This window comes from Wasmannia auropunctata, unplaced genomic scaffold, assembly GCF_000956235.1.
Source record: "Wasmannia auropunctata unplaced genomic scaffold, wasmannia.A_1.0 LD335976.1, whole genome shotgun sequence".
Taxonomy (NCBI): domain Eukaryota; kingdom Metazoa; phylum Arthropoda; class Insecta; order Hymenoptera; family Formicidae; genus Wasmannia; species Wasmannia auropunctata.
In genome coordinates, this window is record NW_012026914.1 from 191,530 (window position 1) to 203,871 (window position 12,342).

A 12,342-nucleotide genomic window follows, 5' to 3' on the forward strand; every position below is an offset into this window, starting at 1 on the left:
CTGTCAAAAATCGGCAATGTTCAAACCCTTCAGTTGAATAGCGTTGAAGCTAACGAATTTTTTTCGTAAATGGAAAAAATCATGGCTGATAAGAAAGATGAGGAAAAGGAGGACGACGAGCGTATTGAATTCCTTTATAAATATTTGGTGCTTTCGAGAAAAATTAAACTCGACAAATGGATAAAGATGTTAACAAACGAGGAATATAAGGTGTAATATTTTCCTCTAAATCTTAACCTTAATCTACGAGTTTTCATGTGACTTATACTGTCCAAATTATGTCATTTTCCTTGCAGTCTGTTTTTTTTATGTAAATAATTTTAAAAAAGCATATATAAAAAGGCAAAATGCAATATTTTCATTCTATAGAAGATTTGTCTTGGCTCGGTTTCTAAATTGAAATTTTCTATCTTTGCGTAAAAGCAATTCATCCAAAATTAATTTTTCTTAGATAAGTAATCATTTAACAGATACTTTATTTTATTTCTATTATGGAAATGTCAGGACACGGTTATAAAATTCTTCAATACATCGTCGGAGATGATTCTGATAATACAACTAAATCCAGCTGGCGTGTTGGTGCCATTTCTCAAGATACCACCGACAGGTTGGATAAAGGCATCGTATTTTATAAAAAAGAATCCTGTCGAGATCACGAAAGAAAATTATAGGAACGTCATTATACCCGGTGACATGGCTTCGAAACCTATCGAAGAACTATCCGTCTTGGTTGAAGAGGTAGCGCGATTGCATATTCGAATTAAATATCGCTTATATCGCTCGTCCAAAGAAAAGAGACTAACTCACCTTCTTCCCCCTTATGCACGAACTTCTGTCTTCTTTAGGCTTATGTACCAATATTATCGAATCCGAAGAACCACAAAGGCTGGCCGCGCGTTATCGGCGAGGACATGAAAAAGCACGTTTACGATCTTCGTAACATGATATGTCAGGTATAAGAAGTTTAACTCTTTAACTTATAACACACAAGATATAATATCTATGCATGGAACAGGTATTATTGCTCTCCAAATAAATATTATTGTTCTTCATTCTCTTTTTATCTTTATAAAACAGTTGAATGTTTATAAAACAGTTGAAATAAAAATATCAGCCGCTGAAAGTATCAACGAAAAATGTCTTTCAGGTCAAAGGTAAAATGATGGGACAAACCTTACTGCCAATGCCAATGGGCATCGAGCAGATATTCGAGGCGGAATGGAAAGCGCAGCAGAGCGGAGGTGTCGAAGTCGATCTTCCTTTAAATACCAATATAGAAACTATCATAACGAAATGGTGTTCGCAAATCGGTGATACGTTAAACGAGGAAAGCCCAAGAAATGATAACCAGTTGCTACCGAGCGCGGGTATTTAAATCACAAAATTAAAATCAAATTTTTTTGACGTTCTAAACATCATACGAAATTTATTTTACTCACACACACACACACACACACACACACGCGCGCGCGCGCGCGCGTGTACATTACTTATTATAATATAATTTGTATATTTTTATATGTTCATGCACAAAAGGACATAAAAGAAAAGTAAAAATATATTTAATATTTTTTTTATTCCAAGTCACTGTTTTCCAACTAATTGTAAATTTAATTAAATTGAGAATTGAAGAAGCGTTAACCATCAACAATGTATTTATAGAAATCGATTTCTGGCGTCAACGACTTATAAACGTCGAATCTATTCACAGCCAAATGAGAGACCTACGAGTAAAAAAGATGGCGTCTATTCTAGAATTAACCAAGAGCCCTTATTCACCGTGTTTCAAGGCTCTGTTGAAGGACGTTATCGCTGGTTAGATCTTGCTAGCGTTAGCGCGAACGATATACTACAAAGAGTATTAATTAATTATGTCGATTAGACGTTTCATTTTTTAACTGTAATATATCGCTACATTATTCTAATGAATTATTCTAAAGAAAAAGAGTGATTAATTTGCTGATTATTTTCAAATAAATGTTCAAAAATCAACATACTAACAAAATTACGTAATATTCAAAAAATTTTTTACTCATATCTTAAGCGGTGATCGAAGCACGCGACGTATGCGCCTACTTAAAAGCGTTGGAACCTCACTTCGAAGATATGCAAAATATGGAATTCAAAGATATACAGCCGAAATTGAAACCACTGTTACACTGCGTGTGCCTGATATGGTCAAATTCGAAATATTATTGCACTCCAACGCGAATAATCACTCTACTGTCCGAAATATCTAATCTGTTAATTACCGAGGTACGTAAGAAAAAAATAAGCAATAAGTATCTATATATTGAGATACTCAAGTAATCAAAGTATTCTCTTCACGACGACCAACAGTTAATTTATATTTTTTGAGAATGTATATGTAATATGTGTGTGTGTGTGTGTTTACACACATATATATATATATATATATATGGAAAAATAAATATATCTTAATCATCTTTACTTTGAAAGAAGATTAGAAGTTTTTTGTTGTAATATAGTTTTTAAAAAATTGTGCAAATGTACTTTAATATTTATCTAAGCCATTAGTGCCCAAATATCATGTATTTTTAATTAAAATATTAGACATTAATGAGTATATATAAATGTACCTTCTTCTCTTCAGCATACATATAAATGTGTATTGTATCACTAATCAAAAGCTTTACAGGCTGCCAAATATTTGGATCAGAGTACTTTATTCACTGCTGATATCGAGGACAGTCTAAAACATTTAATGAGTGTAACAAATATTTTGACCTATTATACAGAAACGTTTGAAACATTTCGAAGTAAATTAGATAATTACTTTAAGCACCCGACCGAACTGATTCCATGGAATTTTGATGATGAATTGGTGCTTGGAAGAATAACAAATTTTCAAAAACGTTTGGAAGAGATCAAAGTCCGTATCTCATTTTAAAAATAAATATTAATTGATTAAGCTATTATATGATTGGACTATTCGGACTCGCGTCTATTGTTCTTATTAATTTTTTTGCGTAAATAAGTTATCTCGCGCGCTAATTAAAGTCTAAAATTTTAAATAGTTTTGAAATATAATGTATATATTCACATACAGGAAAATTTAAAAATTTTAATGAATATGAAACAATAAAAATTTGCATTTTTATATATAATGTAAAAACATACATAGTTATTATTTTAAACACAAAATAATTGAAATAATTCTATAAATAAAGATAATTAATTATATATATTATTTGTCAGATGTTATTTGAAACCGCTCAAGAATATTTTAAGCTTGAAAGAATGGAATTTGCAAGTTTAAAAAAGAAAACATTGTGTTCCAAAATATATGACATTCATGATAAATTTGTTAAAATCTACAATGAATTTTCCGAATTAGAATACGATATTCTAATGCCAGAAGAGATACGATTCACAGATCATGTTATTTCTTTTTTAGCAAAAGTAAGTGCAATAATCGTGCATCGCAACATATCGTGTATAAATATTGCTTTTCACACAACATAAGATTATCGCCACAATATAAAAAATGTTGACTTTTTTACCGTAGGTGGAAGAATTTGACAGAGAGCTGGCAAATATATTTGATCAAGCATTTTCTGAATGTCATAATACTGAAATCATATTTAAGGTAATATGGATTCTAGGCTCGATGGCCAATCGACCAATCATCATGGCACAATTATGGCACAATTACGAGAGATTGCTTCAAAGAATTCACGATCATTTCGATGATATTAAAGTGCGCTACAATATTAATAAACATAATATGCCATAGATGATAGATGATGGCCTTTAGACAGACTCTATTTACTTTTTCCAGATCGTATTTGACAACACCTTCAAAGATTATAAAGAGGACGAATGGATTGAAACCGATCAGTATTTTCCGCATGTCGCTGGTGCATTATGTACGTTGACGCAATTACGACAACGGATAGACTATCCAATGCAATGTGCGAAATTAGTCGACCATCCTTTGGTAAACCTCAGAATAGCACGTGAAACCAAACCAAAGTACGATCAAATGCAGGTAACATTTCACAAAGCCCAAAGAAAAAGTGACGTTGAATTTCGTTGTTTCATTTCACTTACAATTAGTCAAAATTTTAATATTTTTATATTTGCTTATATGGATACTCATTCTGTAATATACCGTAACACTTATTGTAATATCTACTTAATTTTATGAAATATAGAACACATCAAGTATCACTTGTTACTCGCTTATAATTATTGTTATCTATATATATTTATAATACAATGTGTTCGTTCAAAAATAATTATTTGAAATAAATTTTAAGGCATTTATCTAATCTATTTTCTAATGTATTCGTCCAATATTTGAATTGTGTTCATAAAAGCACATTGTGTTTTCATAAGTCGCTCATGGACGCGATGGAGCATAAAATATTCACGAATTGGGCCAATAAGGTAATTGATATCAGCAACGTTCATTTGTTAAAAAGTTTGTTAACGATACACGAAAACAAACTACTCGAAGTAAACTTCGATCCGGAACTGACTGCTCTACTGCGAGAAATACGCTTTATGATCACTATGAAAAGAACAGATCTACCCGAGGAAGCAATTCAACTGTATTACAGAACGCAATATTTTTTTGAGACTACCTACAATCTCAATTTGCTCGTGCAATGGTGAGTAAATACGTCATTAAGTGATGAGAAATAGTTTAATCTGCATACGTTTGTTCAAATGGTAGGTACAATTGGATAAGAAATTACAGTTTACCTGTGGAATTTGAATTAGTAAAGCACGAAATTGAAAAAGTGGACCAATTAATTCGCATGGGCCAAGAAAATTATAATTGGAATTCTCCAGGTGAAATTCTTAATTATATATTATATATAAAAATATTTAGACGTTATATTAATACTAATAACAAAAGTATAGACATTATATAGAGACAAATGAAATCAATTTTTCATTCGTAATACAATATAATGTCATCGAGGATTTGTTTCACAGAAGTGCCGGAGTATATAAGTAATTTACTGAGTCCAGTGCGAAAGTTACATGCACGAATTTTTTATGCTCAAGAGAACATCAATACGTTGATGCGAATGATCAACGCGTGGGCGATGTTACCGATATTAGAGCGCAAGGATTTTAAAGATGAGAATTTGCTTGCCGTGGATGAACGCAACGAGAATTTTCAGAAGAGATATTATCAGATTGAGCACATCACTAGAGAATTAAATCGAGTTTTGGACGAAAATTATAAACTTCTGTTCGATTTGCTGCCCGATTCAGTGTATGAGAAAGACGAGATTGAATTGGATAAAAGTAATCTTTCATAAATGACGAAAAATAATTTTTCAGATTTTTTTTTAAATTTCATAATTTGATCAAAATAAAATTAAGACATATTACTTACAGACGCACGAATAGATACGAGAAAACAAGAATTTGAAGAACCTGTAGAATTTGAAGAACTCGTAGAAAGAACAAATGGTGTAGAGGAAACGCGAACTTTACCAAGCAGATTGAGGTGTGAACCAATCTTAATTCTCAATATTAGAATATTAGAATAACTTATACTTGTTTAATATATTATTCGTAAACCGCAATAAAACATTAACAAATTTAGAATTTGTTGTACTTATAAAATTTTTATTACCTTTTTATTATTATCGTCAGAGTTGAAGACGAGAAGGAAAGAATAATCGCGGGCGATGGTGTGGAAAATGAAAAAGCTGACAAGGATGAACGAATGATAGCGATAACCAAAATAACATTAACGGATGAGGAAATCGCTCAGAATATGATCAAATGGAAGCCTTATCTCGTTTATGTTGACAATTTGATATCAAAAGCTTTGATTCAAGCCGCTTCTACTAGGTATTGAGTTTCATCAAACATTTACATAAGGTTAATACATTGTCTGCTAATTCTTGATTATTAGTATTACTACATTTTTGCATATTACGATATCGATTATTTATATAGTCAAAATATTTCTTCTACAAAATTTTCAAATTTTGGAAATGCTGAAAATTAATGTGTAAAAACTAAATATTAAGGATTAACATGCTTTTAAAATTTTTTCTGATTATCACTTTGTAGATGTCACTAATTAATAATGAAACTGTTTTTCACGCGATATGTATCTATGCCGTAGCATATGTTACCTACTCGATGAGACCGATCCGGAAAGTAACGTGTCACCTCTTTTCAAAATTAATCTGTCACTCGAGATAGCCCACATTGTCTTTCGTCCTGCGCTAGATTTGGATGATCCCGAGGGTTTTTATACATTTTTTGAGGGCTTGCTGCTTGATATTATGAGAATGGGAACTTTAATACCACGCATAGATCCCGACATTGCAACAGAACGAAAGCACTACGGAGTACGTCGTTGTATATAGGGTGCTCAATAATAGGCGCATTTATTATTGCATTGTGACCATACATTGCATGTTGAAAAATAAAATTTTTTCTTAATTATTTTATTATGTCAAAACAATTAATTAAGAAGAAGGAATTAGCAAATTGCGCTGCAGAAATACGGACAAATGTTTTTTTCAGCTAATTTATAAACAATGTTTTTAACAACGTTTTATTTTTTTTCTTAAATCACTGTTCGTACGTACATACACGCGTGTGCACACGCACACACATAATATTATGAGTCTTCCGTCATTAACCGCAATATAATATTTTAAGGCCGATTTAGCAGAAGAAGAAAATATCGTTTTCATGCTCGAGGAAACGTGTAATCGGATCAAACTAGGTTTGGTGCAAGCACAGGAATATATCGTTGTAAGATCTTAAAGCAATTTTGTAGTTATCTTTTAATCATAAACTTTGATCATAAATATATTTTGCTTGTATGTGAAAGCCATAACATGGACGTATGTGTGTGAGAATTTTCATTATCCTAAACCAATAGAAGAACAAGTGTTTTGATAAACGCTTCCAAATCACTTTTCTGGCGTTGCATGCTTCTATTTAAATAACAGATATTTACGTAATTAGTGGCTTATCCACATTTATGCTCTACAAAAACCAGCATTTCTCGAATTGCAGATTTTTGAATCATTTTCTTGGCTTTGGCTTGACGATAGACAACAATATTTAAACTTGTTTTTACGTTTTGGCCGCGCACTCACGGATAAAGAAAAAGATATAATAATGCAAGAGAATTTGTCGGAACATTTAAAAGAGAGGAAGCCAGGATTAATTGATTTCAAAAGAGAAATTGATTACTTTATGGAACTTTATAAAAAATGCGACGAGTTTGAGAATGAAAAAGTTTTCTTGCGTTGGCTGCAGTTAGACATAAGAGCCTTGAAACAAGCTCTACTGAACACGATATGCAAGTGGACTAATTTATTCAAGACACATCTGGTTGATCATGTCAATAACGAGTATGTATTCGTTGTTATATAAACTTATGTAATTATACGTGCCTTTTATATTTCTTCTTAAATTTTGTGAATTAATTTATATTGCATAATATTGAATTAACTGAATTTTCATTATTTTATATATCGCAGACTCAAAAATCTTAGCGAATTCTTGACGAATGCTTTAAAGAAGTTTACTCAGCCAATCGCACCAGATGATTATGAGGATCTGCTCAACACTATATATTACTTAAAGGAGGTACGGGATCGACAATATCAGATCGACAATATGTGGGAGCCTATCAAGGTAATATAAGTAGGAAATATACATAAAAAGAGTAGTATATAACTCTAGTTTTCAATATTAATATAAATTATAAATATACCTACACACTGTGTATATATATATTTCTCTCTCTCTCTCGTAATAATTTATATAAAACAGAACATCTAATAACAATTTATTTATTTGCTCACAGGCGACTATAGACCTTCTTAAACAATACCAAGTGAAATTCGGCGAAGAAACGTATAACTGGCTAATGGAATTGCCGGAGCAATGGGCAACAGTCAAAAAATGGGCGGCACAAGTGAAACAGCTTGTGAATCCTCTAATGGCACACCAAATCGACTTGTTGAAAAAACGTCTCAATTATTATGATTCCAGGCAACAGCAATATTTAGTACAATTCCGCAAGAACATTGTATTCAGGTAAAGCAGTCGCAATAATATTCTCATTTGAATAAAAGAAATAAAGTAATTAAAAATTGATATACGAGAATCTATGTCCTTTTAAAAAAAATGTTTGAATTTGCTTGCACAGATTTTCGATTTGCTAACTACTTCAATACAGTTTATGTAGTTTTAATAATCAATTACAATTAATCAATCAATAGTTTCGATTGTACGAATGTATACGAGAAATTAGACAAGATAAACGAAGAAATTCTGAGATTTGAGGAAGAATTAAAGGCATTGCATGATCAAGCGAATATATTCGAACAGCAGACGACAGAATTTAAACAAATCAAACTCGCTAGAAGAGAATTAAAGCTTCTAAAAAATCTTTGGGATTATGTTAATATCATTACATCGAGTTTAGATGAATGGAAAACGACGTTCTGGAAGAAGATAGATGTCGAGGGAATGGAACAAGAATGTAAAAAGTTGATTCGAGAATTGAGACGTAAGTTTTAAATTGATAATTGATACATTTAATTATAGTACATTGATAATAATGAAGTTTCTAGTGTTTCCTCAAAATCAAAATGTCAATTTTCTCAATATGTGTATGAATACACAATATTTTAATATTTATCAAATATGTTATACAATCTATAAAAAAATTAAGGTGTTTCATATTATTTTAGAATTAGATAAAGAGGCACGAGCTTGGGATTTATATGCTCGTATAGAAGCGCAAGTGAGAAATATGATGTCATCGTTAAGAGCAGTTTCAGAACTACAAAATCCCGCTATCAAAGATAGACATTGGCAAGAAGTTATGGCTAAGACCCGGGTGCGAATAATTACAATACTTAGAAATACTCGTTTCATAAATTCATCAACAATTTAAAAATTTTAATATTAGAAATTAGTGGGAAATAATAATGCTTAATTTAATTAATAACAAAAATTATAAATGCTATATATAATGAACCACAGGTGAAATTCACTATGGACGATAAAACCACGTTGGAAGATTTATTAAAATTAGAGCTTCACAAATTCGAGGAGGAAGTTAAGGACATGGTGGATAAGGCAGTTAAAGAAATGAGTATGGAGAAAGTCCTCAAAGAATTGCACAACATATGGGATATTCTTGAGTTCAATAAAGAGGCGCATGAACGTACTAAACTCAGTATCTTAAATATAAGTGAGGAAACAATCGAGATGTTGGAAGAAAATCAGGTACGTGTCTCATCCGGATTTCTGATTCGATTCTGAAGAAAAACAGGAAAGATTGTTATCGCAGGTACAATTGCAAAACATGTTGGATTCCAAATACGTTGCCTACTTCCTCGATGAAGTGATGGATTGGCAGCAAAAGCTTAACAATGCAGATGCTACGATCAATGCCTGGTTTCGAGTTCAGCGAGCTTGGATGCATCTCGAGAGCATTTTCATCGGATCGGAAGACATAAGAAGCCAATTACCAGAAGAATCAAAGCGTTTCGAGAAGATAGACAAGGATTTTAAAGTAATTTTGAGAAATCTGACAAACATAATATTAAGCATTTTTTGTAGCAAAGAAATTGTATTAAAAGTAGAATAGAACAATTTTACGTATTTTTTGGTTTAATTTTAATAATTTATATAATTTCATGATTATATTATTATCTATTTTCGGATTTTCTGTCAAGGATTTGTTGAAAGAAATGTTGAGCAATTTGAACATAGTAAAATCAACGAACAAACCGAAACTTTTGGATCGGCTCGAAGAATTGGAGAGACAATTAAATATTTGCGAGAAAGCTCTGTCCGATTATCTGGAGACAAAAAGACTAGCTTATCCACGTTTTTATTTCATCTCGTCTGCAGACCTATTGGACATACTAAGCAATGGTAAGACCTTCTCTCTTTCTTTCTCACGAAAGAAGACATTCATTTTGTGAATGTCTATACATTTTATTGCAACAGGAAACAATCCCGAAATGGTATGCAAGCATTTGTCCAAATTGTACGACTCGTTGGCCAAGCTCCAGTGGAAAATTGAAGAAGAAAAACCAACGAAACACGCCAACAGGATGATAGCAAAGGATGGCGAAGAAATGGCCATGCATGGAACATGTGACTGCACGGGGAAGGTACTCGTATTGTCAGTTAATTAATTTTAAAAACGAAACTTAATAATAACATCTATAACATTGAGCCACACTAGTCATGACTGATTAGTATGTTTTGTTAAATAATAATGATAAACGTATGTTTGGTATGCTCTATATTCTTTCTCATGCTTACAATTAGACTTTGTAGCAATACGTACGCTACGCTGCTCCGGTTATTCAATTACTTTGTGTAATCGAGATGATCGCCTCTGATTCACAGGTTGAGATTTGGTTGAATCGCGTCACGGATGCAATGAGAAAAAGCGTGAGATATCGTTTCAGTCAGGCTGTCGCCTCGTACGACGAGAAGCCTCGTGATCTTTGGATTCTAGATTACGAGGCGCAGCCAGCTTTGTGCGGCACGCAAATCTGGTGGACTTCCGAAGTGAATATGGCATTCGCGAGACTCGAGGAGGGATTCGAGAATGCACTCAAGGATTATCAGAAAAAACAGATCAGCCAACTAAATACTCTGATTACAATCTTGCGCGGCGAATTGAACGAAAACGATCGGCAAAAGATTATGACTATCTGTACCATCGATGTGCATGCGCGTGACGTTGTCGGAAAATTAATATCTATCAAAGCAGAAAGCTCCTCTAGCTTTGCATGGCAGTCGCAGTTAAAACACAGGTGATTACTCAGAAGTCAACATAAATAAGTCGTGTAATAATCTCTTTAGAAATTATTTAGAAATGCAAAACCGTATGCGACGTATTGATAAGCTTTCAAAAGAAAATGTTTCGAAAATTCCTATCAATAGCGTGTTCTATATTCGAGTTTATTAATGGTTCTCAAATATCTAATAAAAAAAATGCCCACTTATATAAGAACCTTTTCTCTAATTAGCCAAAAAACGTACAATAAAACTTACGAATATAGAGAACACCGGCATGAGTTAATGTATCGATAAATTAGTTTTGAAAATAATATGATCATAATACAGTTGTATTGAATTTCCATCCCGGTATTTCATTCCTGTTCCGATGCCGTAGGTAGACACTAATCTTCTCGCGCAGGTGCAGGAAAAAAGAGAATTGAAAGAGATTGTTTCGCCTCGTAGGTGGGACGACAAATCAGGAGATTGCTTCGCCAACATTTGCGACGCGTGTTTCATATACGCTTACGAGTACCTGGGTAACGTGCCACGGTTGGTAATTACGCCGTTGACGGACAGATGCTACATTACGTTGACGCAATCGTTGCATCTGATAATGGGCGGAGCACCGGCTGGGCCTGCGGGGACGGGGAAAACCGAGACGACCAAGGACCTCGGTAGAGCTCTTGGACAAATGGTTTATGTCTTCAACTGTTCCGAACAAATGGATTATAAAGTACATTCCTTTCCTCTCTCTCTCTCTCTCTCTCTCTCTCTCTCTCCTCTCTCCCTCTCTTCCGTTTTTTATATGAGATTCTTAGACGTGAAACGTTTAGTTTCGAAAAAGATTTCGTCTTGCCGAATGTTCTTGTGAAGTAAATCTACTTTTCTTACAATCAGCTACTTATATCATACAAAGTGATACAATCTTTCATTATAATCGTATGTTTTTTTTAAATAAAATGCTTTTAAGTTTTCGTATTACGTGACATATTCAACGAAACATAAGTAAGTTATAAGAAAAATCGAATTTTATTATTTTGTGTCTTATATCATCCTGTACATATTTTTTTAAATTCTTGTGACATTAATGTCTATGTTTTTGTGAATTAACCTATGAGGAAAGAAAACGCCAAGATATTACAATATTAGACCATACAATATTTAAGTATAATATTTTTGTTTAATGCATAACAAATAATTGGTACCTATTATCTCTATTATATTTATTATATTTTAAATAAAGTGTAAAATTCACAAATTTATGGTCTCTCGCTCGAATATCTAGTCGTGCGGCAACATATACAAAGGGTTAGCGCAAACTGGAGCATGGGGTTGCTTCGACGAATTCAACAGGATTTCCGTCGAGGTATTATCGGTCGTGGCTGTGCAAATAAAATGTGTTCTAGACGGAGTAAAAAATCGAAAGAAAAAGTTCTTATTTTTGGGGGAAGAGCTTAATATCGTGGATACAGTTGGCATATTCATAACGATGAATCCTGGTTACGCCGGTCGAACGGAATTACCCGAAAACTTGAAAACACTATTTCGGTAAACGAGTCATAT

General features: G+C 32.8%; 1 protein-coding gene across 1 annotated transcript in view; it reads left to right on the top strand.

Moving 5' to 3' along the window:
* Positions 1 to 12,342, top strand: part of LOC105454686 (dynein beta chain, ciliary-like) — a 27,838-nt gene continuing 15,496 nt past the window's right edge. The window contains exons 1-29 of the mRNA XM_011697496.1: positions 1 to 210; positions 505 to 738; positions 846 to 953; positions 1,148 to 1,367; positions 1,663 to 1,815; positions 2,045 to 2,256; positions 2,660 to 2,893; positions 3,220 to 3,423; positions 3,530 to 3,721; positions 3,803 to 4,012; positions 4,363 to 4,637; positions 4,703 to 4,821; positions 4,969 to 5,286; positions 5,380 to 5,491; positions 5,641 to 5,841; positions 6,122 to 6,350; positions 6,667 to 6,762; positions 7,030 to 7,370; positions 7,500 to 7,656; positions 7,829 to 8,061; positions 8,247 to 8,536; positions 8,721 to 8,869; positions 9,016 to 9,261; positions 9,326 to 9,550; positions 9,714 to 9,915; positions 9,991 to 10,157; positions 10,399 to 10,811; positions 11,242 to 11,512; positions 12,065 to 12,327. Coding sequence (XP_011695798.1) covers positions 70 to 210; positions 505 to 738; positions 846 to 953; positions 1,148 to 1,367; positions 1,663 to 1,815; positions 2,045 to 2,256; positions 2,660 to 2,893; positions 3,220 to 3,423; positions 3,530 to 3,721; positions 3,803 to 4,012; positions 4,363 to 4,637; positions 4,703 to 4,821; positions 4,969 to 5,286; positions 5,380 to 5,491; positions 5,641 to 5,841; positions 6,122 to 6,350; positions 6,667 to 6,762; positions 7,030 to 7,370; positions 7,500 to 7,656; positions 7,829 to 8,061; positions 8,247 to 8,536; positions 8,721 to 8,869; positions 9,016 to 9,261; positions 9,326 to 9,550; positions 9,714 to 9,915; positions 9,991 to 10,157; positions 10,399 to 10,811; positions 11,242 to 11,512; positions 12,065 to 12,327 — 6,215 coding nt within the window. The 5' untranslated portion in view covers positions 1 to 69. The remainder of the gene's footprint in view (positions 211 to 504; positions 739 to 845; positions 954 to 1,147; positions 1,368 to 1,662; positions 1,816 to 2,044; positions 2,257 to 2,659; positions 2,894 to 3,219; positions 3,424 to 3,529; positions 3,722 to 3,802; positions 4,013 to 4,362; positions 4,638 to 4,702; positions 4,822 to 4,968; positions 5,287 to 5,379; positions 5,492 to 5,640; positions 5,842 to 6,121; positions 6,351 to 6,666; positions 6,763 to 7,029; positions 7,371 to 7,499; positions 7,657 to 7,828; positions 8,062 to 8,246; positions 8,537 to 8,720; positions 8,870 to 9,015; positions 9,262 to 9,325; positions 9,551 to 9,713; positions 9,916 to 9,990; positions 10,158 to 10,398; positions 10,812 to 11,241; positions 11,513 to 12,064; positions 12,328 to 12,342) is intronic.